The sequence below is a fragment of the Orbicella franksi genome, chromosome 6 (genome assembly GCF_964199315.1).
Source record: "Orbicella franksi chromosome 6, jaOrbFran1.1, whole genome shotgun sequence".
NCBI classification, from domain to species: Eukaryota; Metazoa; Cnidaria; class Anthozoa; order Scleractinia; family Merulinidae; genus Orbicella; species Orbicella franksi.
In genome coordinates this window covers 16,038,686-16,060,086 of record NC_138150.1, presented here as the reverse complement: position 1 = coordinate 16,060,086, position 21,401 = coordinate 16,038,686, and the positions used below count along the sequence as shown (strand labels likewise).

At 40.0% G+C, this 21,401-nt stretch overlaps 2 protein-coding genes across 2 annotated transcripts; both read right to left on the bottom strand.

Moving 5' to 3' along the window:
- Positions 1-1,000: 1,000 nt before the first annotated feature.
- On the bottom strand, positions 1,001-7,706 carry LOC145491033 (glutathionyl-hydroquinone reductase YqjG-like). The gene is made up of 5 exons (XM_081470172.1): positions 5,544-7,706; positions 3,349-3,442; positions 2,757-2,873; positions 1,900-2,016; positions 1,001-1,357 (listed from the first exon to the last, which is right to left on the bottom strand). Exons 1-5 carry the CDS (start codon positions 6,083-6,085, stop codon positions 1,274-1,276), a joined length of 954 nt encoding a protein of 317 aa, XP_081326298.1. The 5' UTR covers positions 6,086-7,706; the 3' UTR covers positions 1,001-1,273.
- A 128-nt stretch (positions 7,707-7,834) lies between these two features.
- Positions 7,835-16,019, bottom strand: LOC145491031 (uncharacterized). Its single transcript, XM_081470169.1, has 5 exons — positions 15,423-16,019; positions 13,660-13,783; positions 12,384-12,626; positions 11,792-11,941; positions 7,835-8,725 (listed from the first exon to the last, which is right to left on the bottom strand). The coding sequence occupies exons 1-5, from the start codon at positions 15,755-15,757 to the stop codon at positions 8,498-8,500; spliced, it is 1,080 nt and encodes a 359-aa protein (XP_081326295.1). The 5' UTR covers positions 15,758-16,019; the 3' UTR covers positions 7,835-8,497.
- Between the last annotated feature and the right edge of the window lie 5,382 nt (positions 16,020-21,401).

Genomic DNA, 21,401 nt, shown 5'->3' with positions numbered 1-21,401 from the left:
TCTCCTGACGGACACTGCGAGTGAAATAACGCCGTTGAGTCACTCGCAACGGAAACCCTTGTCACTACATGTCAGAGGTGCAGGAGAGTTGCTTGCACGACCGTGGCGTAGAAAACGGTTACCGTTCGTTGGAACTCAGCACACCTCTTTACTGTGGAGTACACATCTAAGGTACTTATGTAAGTATTCATACCGTAAACTACTTGAGGTAATAATTTAGGTTCGAGTGTGATGATGTTTTCCCATATGTACAGTGTGTGAGAAAATAAAGGAAATGTTCGGGTTAAAAAAGCGGTTTTCGTGCCTCTTACGGTGTTCAGGCTCAAAAAGTTCACAGCGGGATCTTTTGCGGTACCTTTTGGGGTATTGAGCCGAAAAAAAAATATGACAGGAGCTACTACGATTATCAGTTGAGTAAGGCGAGACGAAAGTTTAGTCACCAAGTTTTAACGTAAAAATCGTGTTGTTGTCACGAGCAACTGGCTCCGTATCCGTTGCCAACTTGTCCGCCTTTGACGTCAATTGGCAGCAAAGCGCGCGAAATTAGGTTGTAGGCGACGCGACAGGCGACCAACGGCTGTTGATATTGTTACCAACGGAAACGAGGTAAGTTGCCCGTGACAACAACACGATTTTTACGTTAAAACTTGGTGACCAAACTTTCGTCCCGCCTTACTCAACTGATAATCGTAGTAATGTACTTCTCTAGAACTGTTACTCCTTAGGGGTAAAAAAAATTCAAGCCACGCCCACAAAACAGGACCTTGGTACCTCTAGAGGTTCTTTTCAAATTTCATGACGAACACACCCGTCCTTTTTATATCGGAGTCCCTCCTGGATTTGTATCAGAAATGTCAACTCTGAGTAAAGAGATATTCTTTCTTGTTCAACATGAAAATCTAGCTTGGTTTTCATCTTGGAAGAGCAGCACTAAAACAGTAAAGGTAAGAACGAGAGTAGAGGAAGTCCCATCTAAATTTGCTGATTAAACTTGTGTCAATCAATCAATCAATCACCTTTATTTATACCATTAAAATTTAACACTTTAATTAACACCCTGTGGAGCATGTATGACTAAAAGTTTAAAAAATATAAATAAAAGGTAGGCGGTTACGAAATGCAAATTCCTAAAATATGTGAAAAAGAGAAAAAATTACAAAATTTGCAGCGTCGTTCTGAAAACAAGTTCTTCTTCCCAACTTTCAAATATCTGTACAAACTTGCAGTTGTACACTCTGTTCCTAACTACAAAATTGTAACTGTTGAGTGACTGTTACTGTCGACCATGAGGCTTGTTGAAGTCCAAATCTGGTCCAATGGCTACAATACCATATGGGTTAATCTTCAAGTGACTTTGCTGCAATGAATTTTACAAACAATCAGAGATCCAGTAAATTGAAGGGGCTTTCTCCTCTTGCACAGTAAGGACTTAAATAATTGCAAAATTTGGCTCTTAGCAGTGAGGAATTGTGTCAGCACCAAAACAGAATCACAACACCTAAAGACATTTTATATCCACTGCTTCACACTTCTCAGATCAGTAACTTATATAATGGCCACATGGGGACATTTTCAATGATAGCTTGCCTGGCCAGTAATGGAGATGAAGATGGACTATAAAAACGTCAGAGATTTGGCATTGAAACTCAGATGGGTAAAAAAATTAAGAAAAAAAATTGCCATAGTATGGCAGTAGTGTGGTAAATGTTGGAGGATAGATAAGGGATTCTAGTGGGGATAGGTTAGGGTTAGGGATTGAGGGGTCGGTGGGTGGTGTGCATGACCCCCCAAAAAATTTAAAAAATTTACACAGACTGAGGTAAAAATTGAACCACAACATGTCCAGTATTTTAAAGGAACTTACAAAGGAATCATTTAAAATGACTCATGTGGAATCACCTGGTAATGCTTTTGAATATGTTCAGGATCCACAGTCTCACCAATCCCACTTGTCTGGTACAGATCTCGAAGATATCCCCACATGTTTGGACAGTCCATAATGCGCTTTTTGTTACACTACAAAAAATTAAATAATAATCACAAGTGAAAAAGTGGTCATCTTTTTTTCTAAAGTTGTCTTCTTGGATCTGGGGGTAAGAAAGCACTGTCATAAGTGCACCCTTTGAAGTGCCCAAAACATTACAAACTTGTCAAACATTATGATCAAAGTTTGAAAATTTGAGGTCCCTGTAATGTCAAAGAAATCACAATGTCTTGTCTTGGACTTCTCTTATAAGTGACATGCCACCCCAGAAGCTCATTGGAAATCCTGAGGAGTAGAGAGCTTCCTTTTAAAACGTTTGTTTTCAAAGGTTTGGCATTTGATACCTTCTTCCCCTTTAAAATTTCCAAATTATGACCTTCCTTGAAGTGGAAGTGCACTTATATGAAACTGATACTGTACTAAAACTTCCAGTGGAGGGTGGGTGGGAGTCAACTTCCCTCCCCCCCAGAAACAATTTCCATGGGAGGGTGAGTAAGCATAGTTTGTAGCAAAGCCTAGCGGCCCATTGGGCCAGTGTTTATCTCGAGTTTAAGTCTCATGGAGGGTGCCTAAGTATAACAGGCTGGCATTTAGATTTGATAACTACAGAAGCAATCTATGTGCAAATTATGAGGAGCATGACTGTATTCCAGCAATTCCAAAACATAAGCAAAAGGTGCCACAACAGGAAGGAAAGTCATACACATACATATCATGCCTAAATAAAAATAGATGTAACGTCTAAAATAATCTTGACAAAATTTTTCAATACCTTGAAGTGTCCAACATAAACCATATCAAATCTGACAAGGGTGGTGAAGAGACGGACATCAGCCTCTGTGATGGTGTTACCAGTCAGGTAACGTGACTTAGACAAGATAGCTTCTACCTGTACAACATTAAGAACAAAATAATGCCAATAATGAGCATCATAATGACTGAATTTGTAAGTTTTCCTTTTATCTGCTTTTGAGGTTCTTGTAACTGTTGATACTAGCTCCTGTTGATACTAGCCAATCGCTGATGGGGTCACCCTGTCTAAATAAAGTTTAACTTGACTTGACTTGATGACCGTGACAACTTATTGTATGTAATACTAACTATTACAATTGTTGTTTTTCCTGCTCAGAGTTGGCCCGTTAAAGAGCTAAAAATGTGTGGTGTCTAGTGCCGTGGAAAAGGGGGCTTATTAGATAACAAGTACTTGTATTGGCAAATCCAGTTCTGCTCTGAAAAGTGGGAAAGAGAAAACTTGTTCTTAAGACAGACCTTGTCGAGAAAGTACCCCTCCCCCTCCTGTTTTCATCGAAAGTAAGGTCATATTTTACCTACAGAGTTTGGGAAATTAACAGATTTATTGATACCTTGTCAAGGGCATTGAAGACGTCTTTCACTGCGCTGTCATATGCCTCCTGTGATGTGGCAAATCCTGAACGGTAAACACCATTATTGATGTTTCTAGATTATAAGAAATTAAGTCAAAATATAATGTGACAAGCAAAACATAAGCTCGAAACCAGATGTAGCACTAATGAAATGAATTTAGTGACAGGTAAATTTATCACCTGTCATTTTGTTACCTCACAAAAAAGTGAGCAAAAATATTAAAACATTGATCTCAAGACTATTGTTAATATCACTCAGCCAATTGACTTTTGACTATTTATGGCAGGTTGTTGATGAACATCTTCATGCGTGGGGGGGGGGGGGGGAGGGGTATACTCCCTATAATGGCCTATACATGGAGGCTCCACCAGGAAGGGGTACCTTCTTCAGGCTTCAGATATATAAAAGAAATATAAGGATTTCACAAGATAAGATATATGAAAGGGTAGGGAAATCTGTCATTTAAGTATTTAAAAGAGTCTTCAAATAAAATATTTTGCACAGATGCAGCTTATGGTGTATCATTAAATTTATTAAGCACTGCATGAAAATGACTAGCAGGCTCCCTTTGTTGGAGCTTAATTCATAAGACAGCAGTTCTCAAGTAGGTGTGTGAAAGGGGCACTTTTTTTCAATAAAAGGTACACAAAAGGGGTACGATTTCTGTCAAAAATGGTGTATAAAAGGTTAATGGGTTGGACCTTGGGGCAGAGCCTCCCCGTGAAAACTATGTTGAGTATCCCTCCCCACCAGGTCCTGCTGATGGATGGCTTAGGCTAACCCTAATATTATAGCAGGATTCTCAATCCCAAAGGCTGATAAATAAATAATGCATCAGTCAATTCCAGCAGTGCCCATCCCTCCCCCCCTCAGGCTTACCCCTGGGCATTAGCATTTTTTTTTAAAAAATGGGCAAATTCCCCAGGGTGGCGACACATAAGCTATCTAGATGCCCCGGGGTGGGGACAAAGAAAGAGGGCAAATGCCCCACCCCCGGGATTGTCGCCTTCCAACACCTCTACAGTTTTTTAATTAATCAGGGAATAAAACGGTCAACTGTTCAGTATTTTAATGTAACAGTAAGACTTCAAGGACAACAGTATGTGTTAGTTGATTCTGATTATATTTATTTCTTTACATTTGTTTTTAACAGTTTGCTAGAGGACAGCTGGGATTGAGGCGGACATGCCCCCAGCCGCGAGCGATGATAGGCACCTGTATTCACAGGCTACTTTTTCTGTGAAGAATCAAGACATTTTAAATGATGATGCATTGCATTTTAAGCTCACAGGATCTGTCTTGAAGATCGCATCATTTGAATTCGCAAACCTTAAGTATTTTAACTCCACTTTCATGAATTTAAAAAATGCTAGGCTAGTATTGAATGCGAAATGCGAAATGCGAAATGCAAAATAGTCGTGTTCACGTCAGTGATTGTTTTGTGATAAACAAATTCACCTTGCTGCTTATATTTATATACTTACAAGTAATGAAGAAAAAATTGAGAAAACATACCTTTAATTAAAAACATCTGCAAGTTTCTTTAGTCCCTGACGGACAAGCCATTGTTCGACAAATGCCTCATCTTTCCCGATGAACTCATCCATGGCACTTTCCAAAACACGTGTGTTGAATGCCCGGGGGTCACCCCGGGGTATGCAAATGCCCAGGCCCCGGGCCGCAATAAAATCGCAGATGCCCCACCCCCGGGACTAGCAACGCGAGCAAATGCCCCGCGATTGCCCGGAGGGGGGGGGGGGGGGGGAATGGGCACTGCTGGAATTGACTGATGCATAAATCAGATCATGGCATAATGTGACTATACACTTCGTGTGAGCCACACAAAAACTCCTGACCTTACACCACAACCAAGTTACCTTTTGCCAGTATCAAAAGTTTTCACATGAAAATATCTTCAACTTGCGAGATCATTTACTGAAATTCACATGAACCCATTTTAAAAGAGATGTTAAAGACAACTAAACAGGGAAATGGTGGGGGGTGGAGAGATGAGGCGACCCCACTGCAAAGGGGACCACCGGGTGGCAAGGTAACCCGCAGGGACACAAGAGACCGTGAGAGCGTAAAGCCCGAGAATAAAACCCTGAACGATTTCTATCAATCGCCAATCAGAAACCAGAACATATCATGTCAGCAAAAGGGTTATACTTACGGATAAATCCAGCCGTTGAGCTCTTCGATCTTTTCCTTCAGGTGATCAGGATACAAATCCAGTTTCTTCTGCTCTTCTGTGGCACAAAACGCGTTAAATTCCTTGTTAAGCATCCGGATAATCTCACTGGATTCGTTGTTTACGACCGTCTTCTTCTGCTTGTCCCACAAAACAGGAACCGTGACCCTCCCTGTATACCCGGGTTCAGAGATTTGGTACACCTCCCTGAGCAAACGACATCCATTTAACGTATCCAGGGTGCATTTTGGCTTGCTGTCTGTAAAAGACCATCCCTCATCACCGAGGAACCAGTCGACAACTGTGAAAGAAATAACATCTTCCAAACCTTTGAGTTTTCGCACTATTAGAGTGCGATGCGCCCAGGGACAGGCAAGCGACACGTACAGGTGATATCGATTTGGTTCGGCTGCAAAACCGCTAGATCCATCGGCCGTCACCCAGTTACGAAAAGAAGACGGCGTTCGAACGAATTCTCCTTTCTGGTTTATCAATTTTGACCAATCTGGCGGTTTGTTATCCATGCCGTTAGAATATTTACGGAGTTTCCGACGAGGTTTCGCAAACGTCTAACAGGTTAGCTGCACCCTTGTTCTGTTTGTCACGCGAACTTTTCCTGAGTCATGTTTCACGGATATACCCACAATGCTCGCTGTTCCCAAGAGCAAAAATAGGTCTACAATGCGTACACGCAGATGTAGTTACAGTGACAACTTGTTGATCTATATCTTTATAAGAACAAGCCTTTGAATCGACAATAAGCTGTCTAAAACATAATATTGCTGACCATTTTCCAAAATTCCAAGATTTTTTTTTCTATCATGGTGATATAAATTATTAAGAATTGTGTCCCATAATTGATATAAACTACGAGTAGTCCCTCTTTTGCTTACTCCTTCGTGTGACGTGAAAGAAAACCATGAGAAAAAAGTGGCTATGCGAACTCTTGAGGGCAACAAGCACGCAAGAGGAGGGACCACCACCTCCTTTAATGCACGTCTTACCCTCAGGATTCATGTGCCTTTTTTTTTTCTCACGGTTTTCTTTCGCATCAAACACAATGGACTAAGCAAAAGAGGGACTACTCGTAAACTATAATTGATATATCCCTCTCAATTCTCATTTGTTTCAGCAGTGTATTGTTATTGCACAAAGAAATTACAAGTTGATTATCAAAGAATAAGGAACATAATTTATACATCCTCCCTCTCCTCCCTCCCTATGCTCAACCCTAGTATTTTGTATTTAAGCCAATTTTCCCTTTCAACTGCATCAGACTAGAGTAGCCCCTATCACAGAAAAGCATATACATGTATTTTTAAAAAAACTATTTTCACTTTTCTTTAGGAAAGGGAAACTTATTTTGAGATTAACAAAAAGATTCCATATTGCTGTGTGTCTGTTCAGTAGATAGATCAAAGATGACCACAAAATGTGATAAGAAAAAAAAAGTGGCACACAAGGTGATAGTCGAGTGTCACTGGTGTTCTTACCACATTTCAGTTGACATCTTCCATGATCTCAGTTACACACACTGCAAGATGGAAGCTTCTTTGTTTTATATTATATAATAAGGCAAAAAAGGAAATTATGTCAACAACGTCAATGATGTCATCTATGCTTCTGCCCTCCAAAAGAGAATAGAGACTAAAGAGAATAATTTGACTTATGATTTATATAAAAAAGTAATTTATATAAAAGAGACTGAACCTGCACGATTACAAGTTCGCTTCAGTGTATATTTACAATCAATTTTGCAGACATTGTTTTTACCAATTTCCTAACTATGAAACTCTTGTTTTAAGATTCAGTATTAGTTTTCAATTTGAGTGGCGAGTGAAAAAGTGGGGACTCAGTGAAGTTATTACCTTGTTGCAACTTTCTAGACAAAAAAAAAAAGGAAATTCGGGCCAATCAAAGCATTAAATATTTACAACAATTTACAGCGGATAGCAATCTTTTTACAAACAGACAAGCAATGGCATCAAAGTATTTTGACAATAGTTAAAGCAAATAAAAGTCTGCTGATACTAGCTTTTCCTTTGTACTCAGCCAATACGTTCACACATCCCACCCACATTGCAGGGTTGTTTACCTTTGAATTTGCTGTAGATTAACTGTCTGTACTCTAGATTCTTAACTTCAACACTATAAGCCATCCTTCGTTTCTCAACTAACATTTTCAATGAACACTTTACTTCAAAGTGGCCCATGACAAGTAATAACGAATACATGCACTGGGAAATTCTTCGAAATGAAATATAATTAAAATCTAAAATACAATTAAAGCACATGTACTACTTTATTCTTTCATACTCTTACTAGTAATATCTATCTAAATACATGAATTGCATTTGTGTTTAAACTCTATATAATATTCCATCATGTTTTGTTAACTTAATATTTAAATATTTAAAATATTTACGTCACTGTAAAGCCTTTTTTCCAGAAGAAAATGCAAAAATTTGCTCTTTCACCGGTCCCCTATCCCCCCACCCACTTCACGTATGCCATACTTGCTTTACTTGTTTTCCTTTTAATGTATGTTTTATACAGTTTATGAACAGAAATGACTGAAAGCAAAAATTGACTTGACTACTGACTGACTTGCAGCTATTCCTTAAACAAATAAAAACACAAGTCAAAGCACAGGAAAAAAATAAGAAATATTCCTAAGCTGGTTTCTTAATTGTCACAAAGGGCAACTCTTTGTTCTTAGAACTATTTGAATTATGACACAAATTTTCCATTTTTCTGGTACAGCTATTTTGAATGATTTACTTAAGAACTTGAAACAGCTTCCTCAGACTCTAAAGTCATTCAAACAAAAACTGAAACCAAACTTCATGTATGCCAATGTATAATACAATGCATACTTCATTCTGTAACTGAATATTTCAACAGGTACAGAATAATAGAAATGTTCACAATTTTGTTCATATCCAGTGAAATTCAAAAAGCAGTGTTAGGAGAAAGGTTGGGCCACAAATCCAAAACGAAGCTAGGACTGGCACCACAAGTTCTGCCATTATACCAGGAGTAATAAAGGTGATAGCTATTGTGATCCAAATCCAGGAAAACCCTCGAACTGTGGCATTTAACAGTGGAGTTGAGTACTTGAGATGATAAAGGCAGACTGCCTGGCTTGCCAAACGTACGAAAGCCTAAAATGACAGGAAAAAAATTTAAGACCCACCACACAAAAAGCGAATGGGTAGCAATGGAGTGTGATGGTTATTGTCCTGTACCAGAAATGGAGCATGCACGCATGCATGCATTAGTCTGGGAAAGAAATGCCAATTGAAGGAGAATTCAGTGTGAGCTTACAGTGTTTGTTTCAAGTTGCCAGGTAACTGGAAATGCCCATGATAGGATAACAAAAACAACAAGAACTCTTGAAGCACACCAAATAAAAATATGCCAAAACAGTTGCACAATGAGTCTACAGATCTAGAGCTGTAGTACGAGGCAGTCAGACCTCCTGTGTGTAAGTGCTTTTAAATGGAAGACATGTTATTCTCATATTGCCTTTATGGGCCTGGCCATATTTGTAAATCAAATTGGCAGTTTCCTTTGTAGTTGTGATTTGATCCTCATGTTATATGTACATGTATGTAAAGTAATGGCTCAGCAAAACATTATGGTGACCAGACAGCTGGCTGGAAATTACCCTGTGATCAAATTTGCCTGTCAGACAAAAATGTAATGACCAGGCATCTGCCAAACGAACACAAGAACTCACAAGAACATGCCAACATCGTGCAAAAATTCTCCATGATCCTTTCCCTAAATCTAGTGACGGTTCAACAAGGTGTACTGTCAAGGTTTACCGTGTTTCCAAATAAAGATGATGATGATGATGATATGTTTATAACCCTCGGGGGGGGGGGGGGGGGTACTCCCAGAAAAATTTGGTGGGGGTGTGAGGCCTGCTTCCCAAAACCCTTATCCACTTTATGACCAAAATCTGTGATTTTCCCTACCCTGTCTATAACCAGACAAAAACTTCAATACCCTATTTATGACCATTGCAACTGACACAGTTGCCCTGGACATAATTTTTGAAGGGGTTTTGTTTATGGTCTTATTGATAGTGATGAAAAAGTGGCTTCTTCTAAACAACATAGTTAATTCAAGACTAGGATACAGAAACCATACCCTATTTTATGACTATAAATGGCCAAAATCAATACCCTATTTATCACCAAAACGGCTGAAAAAACATTTACCCTTTGGGGCCGCACATACCTATATAGCCCATATAAGGGAGTATCCCTCAGGTTTATAACCCATCGATATACTGGTATTTAAAATTCCTCATTCCCACCCTTTACCCCCACCCTTTACCCCCACCCCTTACCCCCACCCCTAACCCCACCCCTAACCCCACCCCTAACCCCTACCACAAGCAATGGAGGGAGATAGCAACTGTGGCATAGGAAGCATAGCCTGCTGGCAGCCGGATTCTTCTCTAAGGAGTGTTTAGTCATCACGAACGCAAAAGGGCAGTATGGCAGTGGTCAAGTGGGGAAGAAGGCGAGACGAGAAAAAACAGTCTGCGGGCTCTTTTTAACTTTTCAAACCCTCCGTCAGCCCAACAACCGATTACCTGATGACAGATAGTTGACAGAAAGAAAAATAAAGCGTCATAAGTTTCATGCAAAGCATAACAAAGAGTCTCGAGCGATGCCAGCAGATCATCCTGATTATCAATGTAAAATTGGGTTGACTAGTTTACATGACTTCTATGGTTTGTGACATTTGTACATTTGCTGTTATCTCTTCAGTTTATTCCTCCTTTTGGTCGTTCTGGCACCACATGATTCAAATGTAGTTATTTCAACGCAACTCTTGATTGTTTTGCATGTTGTATGTGCCATTGTTCGCCTTAAATAAACATTCAGAAAGTCGACAACAATCACCAGAGCACGACACATTTTTCAGTTTAAGTACGGAAGCACGCTTCTCAGGTGTTCCTCTTGTGGACAACATCGAAGAATAACCTCTGCTTGCGAAATTCATCCGACAAAAGCATTCAGTATGTTGTAAACATAACGCTAGAGTTTGAGCAATTGGCTCAAGTTATTCCCCGCTAGTTGAGTTTAATTACTGTAGTTGATTGGTTAATTAGATTATTTTTGACAAGTGTGAATGTCCTCAAAAACATGAGAAGAGTCTGCAGTCTGTTTTTCTTCTGGTGCATGTCGCGCCCATGTCTCGTCCCACTCCCCTTTACGCTAAAGCGTCATTCCTCATAACCCCTGCTGAATTTCAAGAGAAAAACAGACTGCCAGCAGTCTACAGGAAGCAGGATCCTGCTCCCTGTTCCCATCCCCTCCCCAACCAAACAAGACTTCCCAGGAAGCTCAAAGGCAAAGTCTGCATACAAGCCACATGGCCCATCAGGCCAGTGCTTATAATAATATTCTGTTTCAGTAGTATGAAGTGACTAGGAGTATTTCTACTCCCCCCTGGATGGGATGGTAGTCCATCGCAGGGTTACCCCTCAGCATTAAATTTGCCGGTACCCATTTATACACCTGGGTGGAGAGAGGCACTGTGAGAGTAAAGTGTCTTACCCAAGAAAACAACACAATTTCCCTGGCCAGGGCTTGAACTCGCCGATCACCCAATCTGGAGGTGAGCCCACACACAATAATGCCTCAGTGCCTCCCTGGAGGTTCCGTTGTAAGCTAAAAGCACTTGAATAGCAATGTACTTTGTTTGATAATATACATGAAAAAATTACTCGATTCTGATTGGCTGAGAACAGTGCAGTTCAAGTGTAACACCAGTACAAAAAGTGTAACACCGCTGCAAAACGTGTAACACCAGTGCAAATTACACATGGTAATTCTGGATTATGATTGGCTGAAATACAATAGGAACTTTTCTAAGCCAATGATATCACATAAAATGATAATGAGAATTTTATGTGGAAACTTTCAAACTTTCTTTCTCAAATGAGAAAAAATGGCTTTAAGAAAGATCTTCCGGCACTTCCTCCACGCACATTTTTTCATGTTTATATTATTAATAAGTAATCATATGGTTTTTCTCATTCAATTTGGAATTAATTTGCATTTGTGAGTTTTTCAAAAAGCTGAAATTGCACTTGCCACAGGGGCTCATGCAATTTCAGCTTTTTGAAAAACTCACTTGTGCAAATTAATTCCAAACTGAACTTGAAATTGTATGATTACCTACACAAATTGTACTGTGAAACTCACCACAATTAATATGCTGAAGATCAGCTCCAAATTTCCTCGTTTTAATAGTTCAGCTTCAAGCATATGCAATTCCCCAAGCAGTAAGGCAATGAATGGGAGAAAGAAAACACAGCTGAAATTTAATAGATAGAGTAGCTCGACACATGAAGCCTGCAAGACAACAGTTTCTACATTAGAACAAACCATCTTTCAGAATTTTACAGCATTACAGTCAACATTCATTTTCTTTCAGACTCACACAAGAGATTGCCCATACTGGGCTCTCTGACTCCCTTGGTCCTACCTCTAAGACTTATGTAATTAAAACCAGGTCTGAATTAAAGCTAGGTACACAAGAACAAGTTTCAAGTAGTGCCCCTGGGCCCAGTTGTTCAAAGGGTGGATAAAACCATCCACCGAAAAAATCACTCTCCAGTGGATAAGTGTTGACAAGACAAACTATGCTATCCATTGGATAGTAATTTATGGGGTGGAAAGCATTAATTATGCACAGTTTGAATAACTGGAGCCTGGTGTTTGACAACTGAAATACTTCTTTCCAGTAAAAAAATCACTACTTTTTTTTAAGTAGAACTACAATGATAATACACACCTTTGCAAGATATCGTTTTGCATAAACAATAAAAAATGCCAAGGATGCACTCATTATAAGACCAAGCACACCATGATGAAACAACATTTTATAGGGAGCATATTCATCTTCAAATGAGCAGAAAAGAACCATGAGAAGTGAACTCGACATTGCCACAGTTAGGATAACCTTGCCTGGATAGTTCTGCTTATCGATCAACCAAGACGCCAACAATAATATAGGAGGTGTCAAGGCTAGGGATATCTGCAACAATGGAATTTGGAAAACTTTGGTTTTACAATCATACGAGAAAAATGTCCATTCATGAATATTATCTGTCAAACCATCACATATGAATCTGTGTCTTTATAGTCAAGAAATATGCAGGAGCTTAATCAATAGCAAGAGGTGTTGCATTTAACAAATAAATTCCATGTTGCTGTTCATTTGTTCAGTGATAGATCACCAAAATGTGGTAAGGACAAAAAAGTGGGGCACGAGCCATTAGGTGAGTGTCAGTGATGTTCTTACCACATTTTGACATCTTCTTTGATCTATTACTAAACAGAAGCACATCAACATAGAATCTTTGTGTTTTATATAATAAACAAACAAATCAAATGACGTCACATATGTGTCTGTCTAGCCTGCAGTGCAGACGTTACTTTGGAATGGAATGCTTGATAGACCAGGTTTTCAATACCGCCATCTTGAATTGTAATTGGATGGTTGACTGGTAGAGGGTTGGGGTAGATGCCGGGGCTGAGTGGGGGTGGTTGAAATATTATTATTGAGGAATTTTTCCTTCCCCTTCCCCCTCACCCAGTTTTCCACTTCATGCCTACGACCTCGGCAAATTTTCTCTTCCCTCCAACCCTCCAAAGTTGCCAAGTCCAAGATGGCGACCTAATACGAAAATGTCCACTCATGCGCCAATAATATGCCTATACTGCAGGCTAGCGTCTGTCCTCCAATGGATCACTAGTAAGAACAAATCAAAATGCCACAATAGTTCAACATATTATATGAAAAACAATGGACACAGGCTTTTGCTCATTAAAATGAAACATGTAAACCACCAAACAAACCAAAAATTATTGCATTACTACACTCGCTCATTAAACTTGAGGTGTAATTTTCACCAGGTATCCTTGTAATCAATTAACAAGGTCTAAGGTATCTCTGACATAGTTCAAATACAGTACCACATCTGTCAGACTGTAATGCATCCTTTGCCAGGCAGTAAACAGTAACCTTCAATATAAACTAACTAATAATAACAAGACCTAGTACAAACCAAGTATGATTCAGAACCAGCTGAAAGCCCAAAAGCTGAATTGTTAAAATCCAGTCCATAGACAGTAACAACGGCCAGATGTAAAAAAAGAAGAGGAAGAAAATGGTGTGCTTGGTTCCTGAAACTAAATAGCAAATGGAAAATATGACATGTGAGATTAAATTTGTACAGTATCCTAATAACATATAAGAAATTGACTGGGGTGAGTTATCGAGTCTTTAAGACCCTTTTGCTAGGGGTGAAGATACACTTGCCATACTTTCTTACTCCTTGCCACTTTGACCCTAGTTTCCCCCTAGTTACCTCTATCTTGTTTCCATTGCATGGAAAAAGTAGTCGGGGATCAGGTTGTTGCAAATTCAATGAGACATTTATTAATTAAAAACTTGATACATTACTGCCACAATAAAAAAGTTTTCAAAACGCAAAACAGCATTTTCTTAACTGCCTTTAAATTATGCCCATCAATATATAGGATATGGGGGAGTGCTAACAGGAACTTTTTTCCCATTATAGGTCCAAGGGGAACCCCCCTTGACATTAAATTTCTTTCCAAAATCAACAGCCCAAACCACCTTCGATTCAACCTTTTGTGCCTGTCTTTCATAGCCAAAATCTATTAACCCTCAAGTCACCAGAACCACCTTTCACAGGCATCTTACACTGGGCATGCAAAGAATCCTTACACAGGAAATATGCAACAAAATTCCTCCATATCCTAATGTCTACCTGACCAGAGTTGCTAAGTTATTCAAGTTGTAACTGGACAGTGACTCACTAAAAAGATCAAAAATGTTTATTGGTAATAACTTAAACCTTACTTTGCATATAAACAAGAGCCACCTTTAGGGCTTACACGTCTCACATTTTACAAAGATGGAAGAAAAATGACAAGAATCTTTCAACACTTGCGGAAAACCCATGAGAGTTGTCATGCAGGATCATTTGGTATGTATCAAGTCCCTTGAAAAAAATTGGACTGACGATAGCAATCTGATTAGTTGATTTTAGTTGCTGAATTAATTGGCCCTCTGAATTAACTCAGTCATGCCTATATTCCTGGGGGGGGGGGGGGGGGGGGACTCCCATAAATTTCAGATAGGTGTGTGCCACAAAGGGTCTTAAACCCTCACACTATTTAAGGATGAAGCAAATGCAAATTGATTCCCTATTTAAGGGACTGAAACCCAAAATAATGACACCCTGTTCAGGGGGAAAAAAAAAAACTAAGAATGGCATGAATGGCATAACTTTGTTATGTTTCTGTAACATTGGAAGTTAAGCGTCAAGTATGGAATTTGTTTTTTCACTTAGCTGGGCATTTGTACACTGGAATTTTAACTGATACAAATTAGCTACCCTATCTGGAAGGTTCATACATACTGGGAACACAATGCCAACAGAGGCAAAAATGATACCCTATCCAAGGAATTGGGAATCTCAAAATCCATACCTTATCCCGCAGCACATACCTATATCAGTATATAGGAGTATGCCCTACCACACCCCACACCCCCACCCCTACCCGTGTCAATATTGTATCCAAGTCGGAAAACTGTTCACCTTCAAGACAAGGATAATGCTAGGCAATTATTTTTGCCAAATTGAGTTTATTGTTTCTAGAATATTGTCTTAACACAGGACACTTCTTTTCACAACAAAACCCGATTTTGCCACGCTCTCCTGGGTCACGATTACATTTGGTAGTGATTTAAATCTCTTTACATCCTAGAACTTTACTTACCACGTACATGTAAGCTTACCTTGAGATCTGCTTGTAACTTCCCCAAAATTTGAAGAGCACTGCAATAACACAGCTTTCCAACCAGTGGAAAACAATCGCCGTTTGGCAGTTCTCGAAGAGTTTAAAGTGACATATGTTCTCCACAATTAAAACAATTACAAACAGCAGCGTCCAAACAAACGTATAAACGAGGCTGTGTTCTCTGGGCCCCTTTTTATGCGTCAAATTTCCGTCACTGCCACTCTCATGGAAGGACAAACCGCCTTGGCCGTTCGACACGCCGTTCGTAAAAAAACGTCGATCGTTGTGAAAATCGCGATTTATTCGTTCTTGTGTTCTCTCGTGTAGCTCCATACCGCACCAGACTTTTGCTATACGATAGTTCTAGGTCAAAAAGGTCCCTAAATGTAAGCGAGCCTGAATTTAGTTCAGCAAATACTGATGGCAGCCATGAACAGAGACTTGTCAGATAGGTCCTGGGTACTAATCCACATGATTTCTCTGCACATAGACACCTCAGGGAGAACTTTCCCTAAGGGATATTTAATTTATTTTTCTCCACATTGTGCATAATTTCCAATGATTGATTTATTTATGATTTTATTAGCTGTTTGATTTTTATTTATTTTGCACTTAATTTTAGGAAACCCATCAGTGAGGGAAATAGTTCTACTAGTTCCTGTTCTCCTGTCAATACTTGTAGTCTTTTGTATTGCCAAACTGTTAAAGCAACCAAGTAAATAAAGAATTCCAGAATAGACCATTTTACAGTTGTCTGTTCAGTGATCTGGCCTTTGAATGACAGCAAGACTGGAGGTGACCTTGTTTTGATACAGATCTCACTGCTCTTATGCTAACTAGTTGGCATTTAAATGAAAAAAGCAGATCTAGGGAGGTCGGTATCAAAGCAAGTCTCACCTCCAACCTCGCTTGCATTCATAGGCCAGGTAACTTAAAACACAACTGTAAAATGGCCTATTCTTATGCGAAACGTTCATACGAAAAAGCTGACCATATTTTTCACTATATGTACAAGAGGGTAAAGAATAGGTAAGATCACGCCACGCTCACACCACTTATGGACTTATCAAAAATCGATAAAAAAAAAAAATGCCTGGTGTTACTTCCTACATTCCTACGGTTTTTATTTATTTGATTTATTTCTACGATTATTTCTACATGTTGCTACGATGATTTACCGGGATACGAGCTCTTTCAGAACAATTTACATTTAAAGAGCAGGACAACGAAGACTCTTCTTTCTCTGGATTGACGATGTGCTGGATGTGATTCGCAAGACTGATACGTTATTGTGGCTAGTGTCCATTCAAAGACAGTAGTGAAAAGGAGGAGGAAGGGGAAAGAGGTTCTAGATCTCGTTAGTTTCACAGAAAATGAAAAGGTCCTGTCACGAAAAATAACAAAGGTATCTCACGTTTCACGAGAAAGGGGAACTGCAGTTGCGGATCTAGACCTTGAGCTAAGGTGGGGGGGGGGGGAGGGGACGGGGTTTTTTGCCTGCCTAGGCGGCTTTTCTTCCGTCTGCGATTTTTTTAAACCAAAATAAGGGGGGCGGACCCCCCTCCCGGTCCCTCCCTTGGATCCGCCACTGAACTGTGGAGTACTTGGGATGATCTGGACCCGTGTCGGGGTACTCCCAGAAAAATTTGGTAGGGGTGTGCTACCCACTTCCCAAAGCCCTTACCCTAGTTATCACCAAAATCTGCGATTTTCCCTACCCTATTTATGACCAAACAAAAAAATTCGATATTCTATTCATGACCGTTACAGCTGACACAGTTGCCCTAAACATAATTTTTGAAGGGCTTTTGTCTATGGTCTTATCGATAATGATGAAAAAGTAGCTTCTTCTAAAAAACTAATGACTAGAGTACAAAAACCATACAATATTTAAGACCAAAATGGCCAAGCGATACCCTATTTTATGACCAAAACGGCTGAAAAACCATACCCTCTGCAGCCGCACATACCTATACATTGAGTGGGGGCAGCGTGACCGAGTGGTTAGAGCGCCAGATTTGAAATCCGTAGGTCCCGGGTTCAAATCCCATTCTGACCGCTAGCTGATGCTGTTCTCGGTCGGCCCCAAGTTCAACTTCTCGGTTGCGCTTGTAAATAGCCAACTGGTCTGCCTCCCCCCAGTTGGGATTCTTAACCTCGTTATGTTTATTTGAATATTTATTTATCATTGTTTGTTTACATTGGTCCAGAAAAGCCTCAATGGGGAGTGGCCAATTAAGTATACATATAGCCCACATAAGGGAGTACCCCCCGGGGATCTGGATCACTATCTGTGTGATGAACTGAAGTAACGTGACTGACGATCGTTGAAAGTTCATTTTGTGTCTCCCTTCCCTGACAGCAAGCTCTTCGCTTGTCATTGCTTGTTATTTATGCCCCTACTGTAGGCCACGCTCGATACATTAATACTCTAACATGGCTCCGAGGCTTACGGGTCAAAATTCAGTTGTCTCTCAATTCCTAGCCTGCGAGCAGGCTCACGTTGGAGCACGAGCGCGCGCGGCGTGCCCGCGAGTGCGAAATCGAGCCCGCCGGATCGCTTTGCTCTTCGCCGCTCGCACGTGTGACTCAAATGTGAGCCTGCCCGCAGGCTACTCAATTCCCAAAAGGCATTTGGATACAACGAAAACAACACCAAATATAGAAGTAGGTTTTGTAAGCTTCGGAACCATGTTAGAATATTAATATGTCGAAGGTGGCCTATTATGAGCTGTCCACTTGTTTTGATCTAAACCACGTGACTGTGAAATAGAGTCAGAATATTGTAATAGTCTTTTTCCAGTGTAATAAACCAAAACTTGGTTTTCGACAATGTTGACAATCCTCGGACTTGTCTTGTTTATGTTACTATACATGATGTAGGGATTCAAAACTCAGTTCAGTGGCATCACAATTGCCCCTGTTTACAGACCATCTATTATACAAGTTGAGTGGCTCATAGCCGCTTGATTGTACCGTTGTTGTACCACTTGACGTGACGTAGGCCTCCTCATTAAAGATTATTGTTGCGGAGCGAGCGTAGCGAGCGAGCAGCAACATAAACGGGATTTAAGAAGAATATGTAAAAGGGGATCCAAATAGGCCCTTTGCAGCTAAACCATCACGTGACCTACTTTTCATAAAGTTATGGGCTATAACCAGGAGCCATAATCGGGGACGGAGACCGTAAGCCTTGGGATCCGCGCGCACCTATGATATGGGACAATTTTTCTATTTTTAGAACAAATTGCGCCATCCTGACGTCATACATCCGCGCGGATCCACGCACATGTCGGGGACTCTCGCAGGAATGTTGTCACGTTTCGTGATCAAATGGTGAGAGTTGAGAGACCTTGAGAGATTATCTTGCGTATTTTTCACAGCGATGGCAGGGAATAAGGCAGGGAATACGAACCAGGGCGCTTATATGTAGTTTTATGCTCTGAGCTAACGGAAAAGGTGGGTTTTTCAGGGTCGAAAACAAGACTTCAATCTCGCGCTGGGAATGAACAATAAGATCTGCTCGCGCTAATTGCAAGCTTACGCGTATGTTTTTGCGTTTGTTCTGACTTAAGAATATAGCAAGAGAACTCTCTACTCTGGTATCGAGTTAATTTGTGAGTTTCTCAGACAATGGTTAATTATAACCAAAACCTGTTTTGATGGTTTCTTGTTGTTTCTGCTTGTTTGGTGAGTCTGCAAACTTGAAGTTTTTGAAAGGAAAGTCTGACGCGTACAATTAGCTCATTTGCATAGTGCAGCTCGTGCATTTTCAAGTTCGAGTCGGTGTTTTCAATTGTCAACAAATCTTGACAAAGATTTCTTTCGTTATCTTTTGTGCTGAGATGCTGCAACAAACGGAACGCAAAAAAGGCTACCAACATCATGTGTGTTTCTTCAACATAAGCATAGTGAAGTTTTCCTCTGCAAAAATGAAAATAGACAAGGAGTTTTGATAACTCGATCAACAAAATCGAAATCCGAAGTTGATTAAAGAAAGCGTCATCGTAACTTTGCTGATTATTTCTGCTTTATTCACATATTTTCAGCTTAGCTTTTAATATGTTCTCAAACATTTATCAATCTTAAGCATATTTAAAAACTATAGAGTTATTGTTTGAGTTCGATGTGCGCTTTAACACGAAAGTGCAGCGGAAATACAATTTGTCATGTTTACTGACTGTACATCGGCGGGCGCTCTCATTCATCGACAACAGAGAATTTACTGGATTTTTACACCGATAAAACTGAGCAGTATCTACGGACGTAAAGTTACTGGGCCTTGATGAAACATCAAGCGTTGCTTACAATTCAGGCGAAACTCAAACTGACCAAACTAGCAATTATTTTGTTTTACTTTTCAGTCGCGATAGACTGGCAAATTCCTCGCAAGAGTGTGGCAAGAGGAGCTAGGAAACTATGAAGTCCTGAAGCTCTGCTATATCTAAATATATCCAGCTAGTTTTTTGCTGTGTAATGGAAAAGCTGTTAATCTTCCACATATGTGAAATTTAAAGTGGAGTAATGTACAGCTCATGTAAAAGAAGCATCCCTCGCAACACAACTTGGTCAGCGATATATATAAACTTAAAGCGGAACATACCTAAATTCGACACTGTTTTACTTCACTCAAACTGGAGCAGCTTACGAAGAAAATACCTGAGAAAAATTCCCACAGACGTAAACGCGTTGAGTTGTGGGTCAAAAACATTAAAATTTTCGGGAATTTCGGACGCCATTTCCCCCCGCGCGATATCCGCAAAAATCCTCGTAGCATGTACGCGCGTGTGCCGCAGGCGATGGCGCAATTTGTTCTAAAAATAGAATTATTGTCCCATATCATGGGGACAACCCCAATACTAGAAATGGCGAGCGCTTACGGTCTCCGTCCCCGATTATGACTCCTGCTATAACTTAACGGATGCCAGAAATGGAAAAAGCATGTCGAAAATATCAAAATAGCCAAGTTTGAGGCCTCCATCATTAAAGAATGAGATTTTATGACGGTCTGAATTTTTAAAAGAATAAGAAGATTTGTATGGAAAACGTTGTTGGAGAGCAAGACCTTGCTCTCCAGCAACATTTTTCATACAAACCCTCTAAATTTTCCGAATATTCAAACTGTCGTACAAACTTTCTCTTTAATTACAGGGGCCTCAAACTTGGCTAGTTTGGTATTTTCGATGCGCTCTTCCCATTTCTGGCATTCGTTACGTTATAGCCCATAATATAAAAATTTTCTAGGAAAAATTTGGTCACGTGACCCCAGCTGCAAAGGGCCTATTCTCGAATTCATCACTTTTTACCAGAATGCACTGCGCCACTTTTTACCAGAGTGCATTGCGCCACGAACTATAGGAGGACGCCTTTTGGCGTGGATTCCAGCGAGAAAGATTAGTGGTTGTGTTTTGCTCTGATTTACCTGTAAAACGATGTGAAGGAGATTCTGCCTGCTTTCACAACTCTTGCTTTTGTTCTTAATGCATGCAGTATGTGAAAGTTTGTAAATCTGGACGATTAATTGTGACATCTTAATTTTAAGATGTCACAACATTTTTCATACAACATTTCTTTCGTTGTTAGTCTCGCCTACTTGGCCGAATTCTTAAATGAAGAGAAATCGTCGCTCCTAAAGCTCGCAGAATAATTAAAACAAACGAAAACCGTAGAACACGCTAATTTCATATATGCTGCGATCTATTTCTTTTCATCCAAACATGAATTTAAGCTAAAGCTTTAGCATTTTCACACATCGCGATGGACGCGTCCTCGACACAGTCTGTCAACATTCTTGAGACATTTAATACGTATCAATACAGAATTTATAAGTTAGATTTCTGCTCCTACAACTTCCACATCTTTCGATTTTCGAGATCTGGTAAAGGGGAGATTGATGTGTATCTTTTTATGTTCAAACATGGGTCAGATCACTATATGCTTTTTTGTCACGATCCCTTGTCACACCTCGCCATCCATG

Excerpts from the sequence above, each read along its gene's own strand:
- LOC145491031 (XM_081470169.1), bottom strand. The coding sequence starts at position 15,757 with ATGGAGCTACACGAGAGAACACAAGAACGAATAAATCGCGATTTTCAC. Across the intron at positions 12,627-13,659 it reads CTGGTTCTGAATCATACTTG|ATATCCCTAGCCTTGACACC; the intron begins GTTTGTACTAGG and ends CCATTGTTGCAG. Across the intron at positions 11,942-12,383 it reads CAAAACGATATCTTGCAAAG|GCTTCATGTGTCGAGCTACT; the intron begins GTGTGTATTATC and ends GTTGTCTTGCAG.
- LOC145491033 (XM_081470172.1), bottom strand. The coding sequence starts at position 6,085 with ATGGATAACAAACCGCCAGATTGGTCAAAATTGATAAACCAGAAAGGA. Across the intron at positions 2,874-3,348 it reads TCTTCAATGCCCTTGACAAG|GTAGAAGCTATCTTGTCTAA; the intron begins GTATCAATAAAT and ends AATGTTGTACAG. Across the intron at positions 1,358-1,899 it reads ATATTCAAAAGCATTACCAG|CAAAGTCACTTGAAGATTAA; the intron begins GTGATTCCACAT and ends AATTCATTGCAG.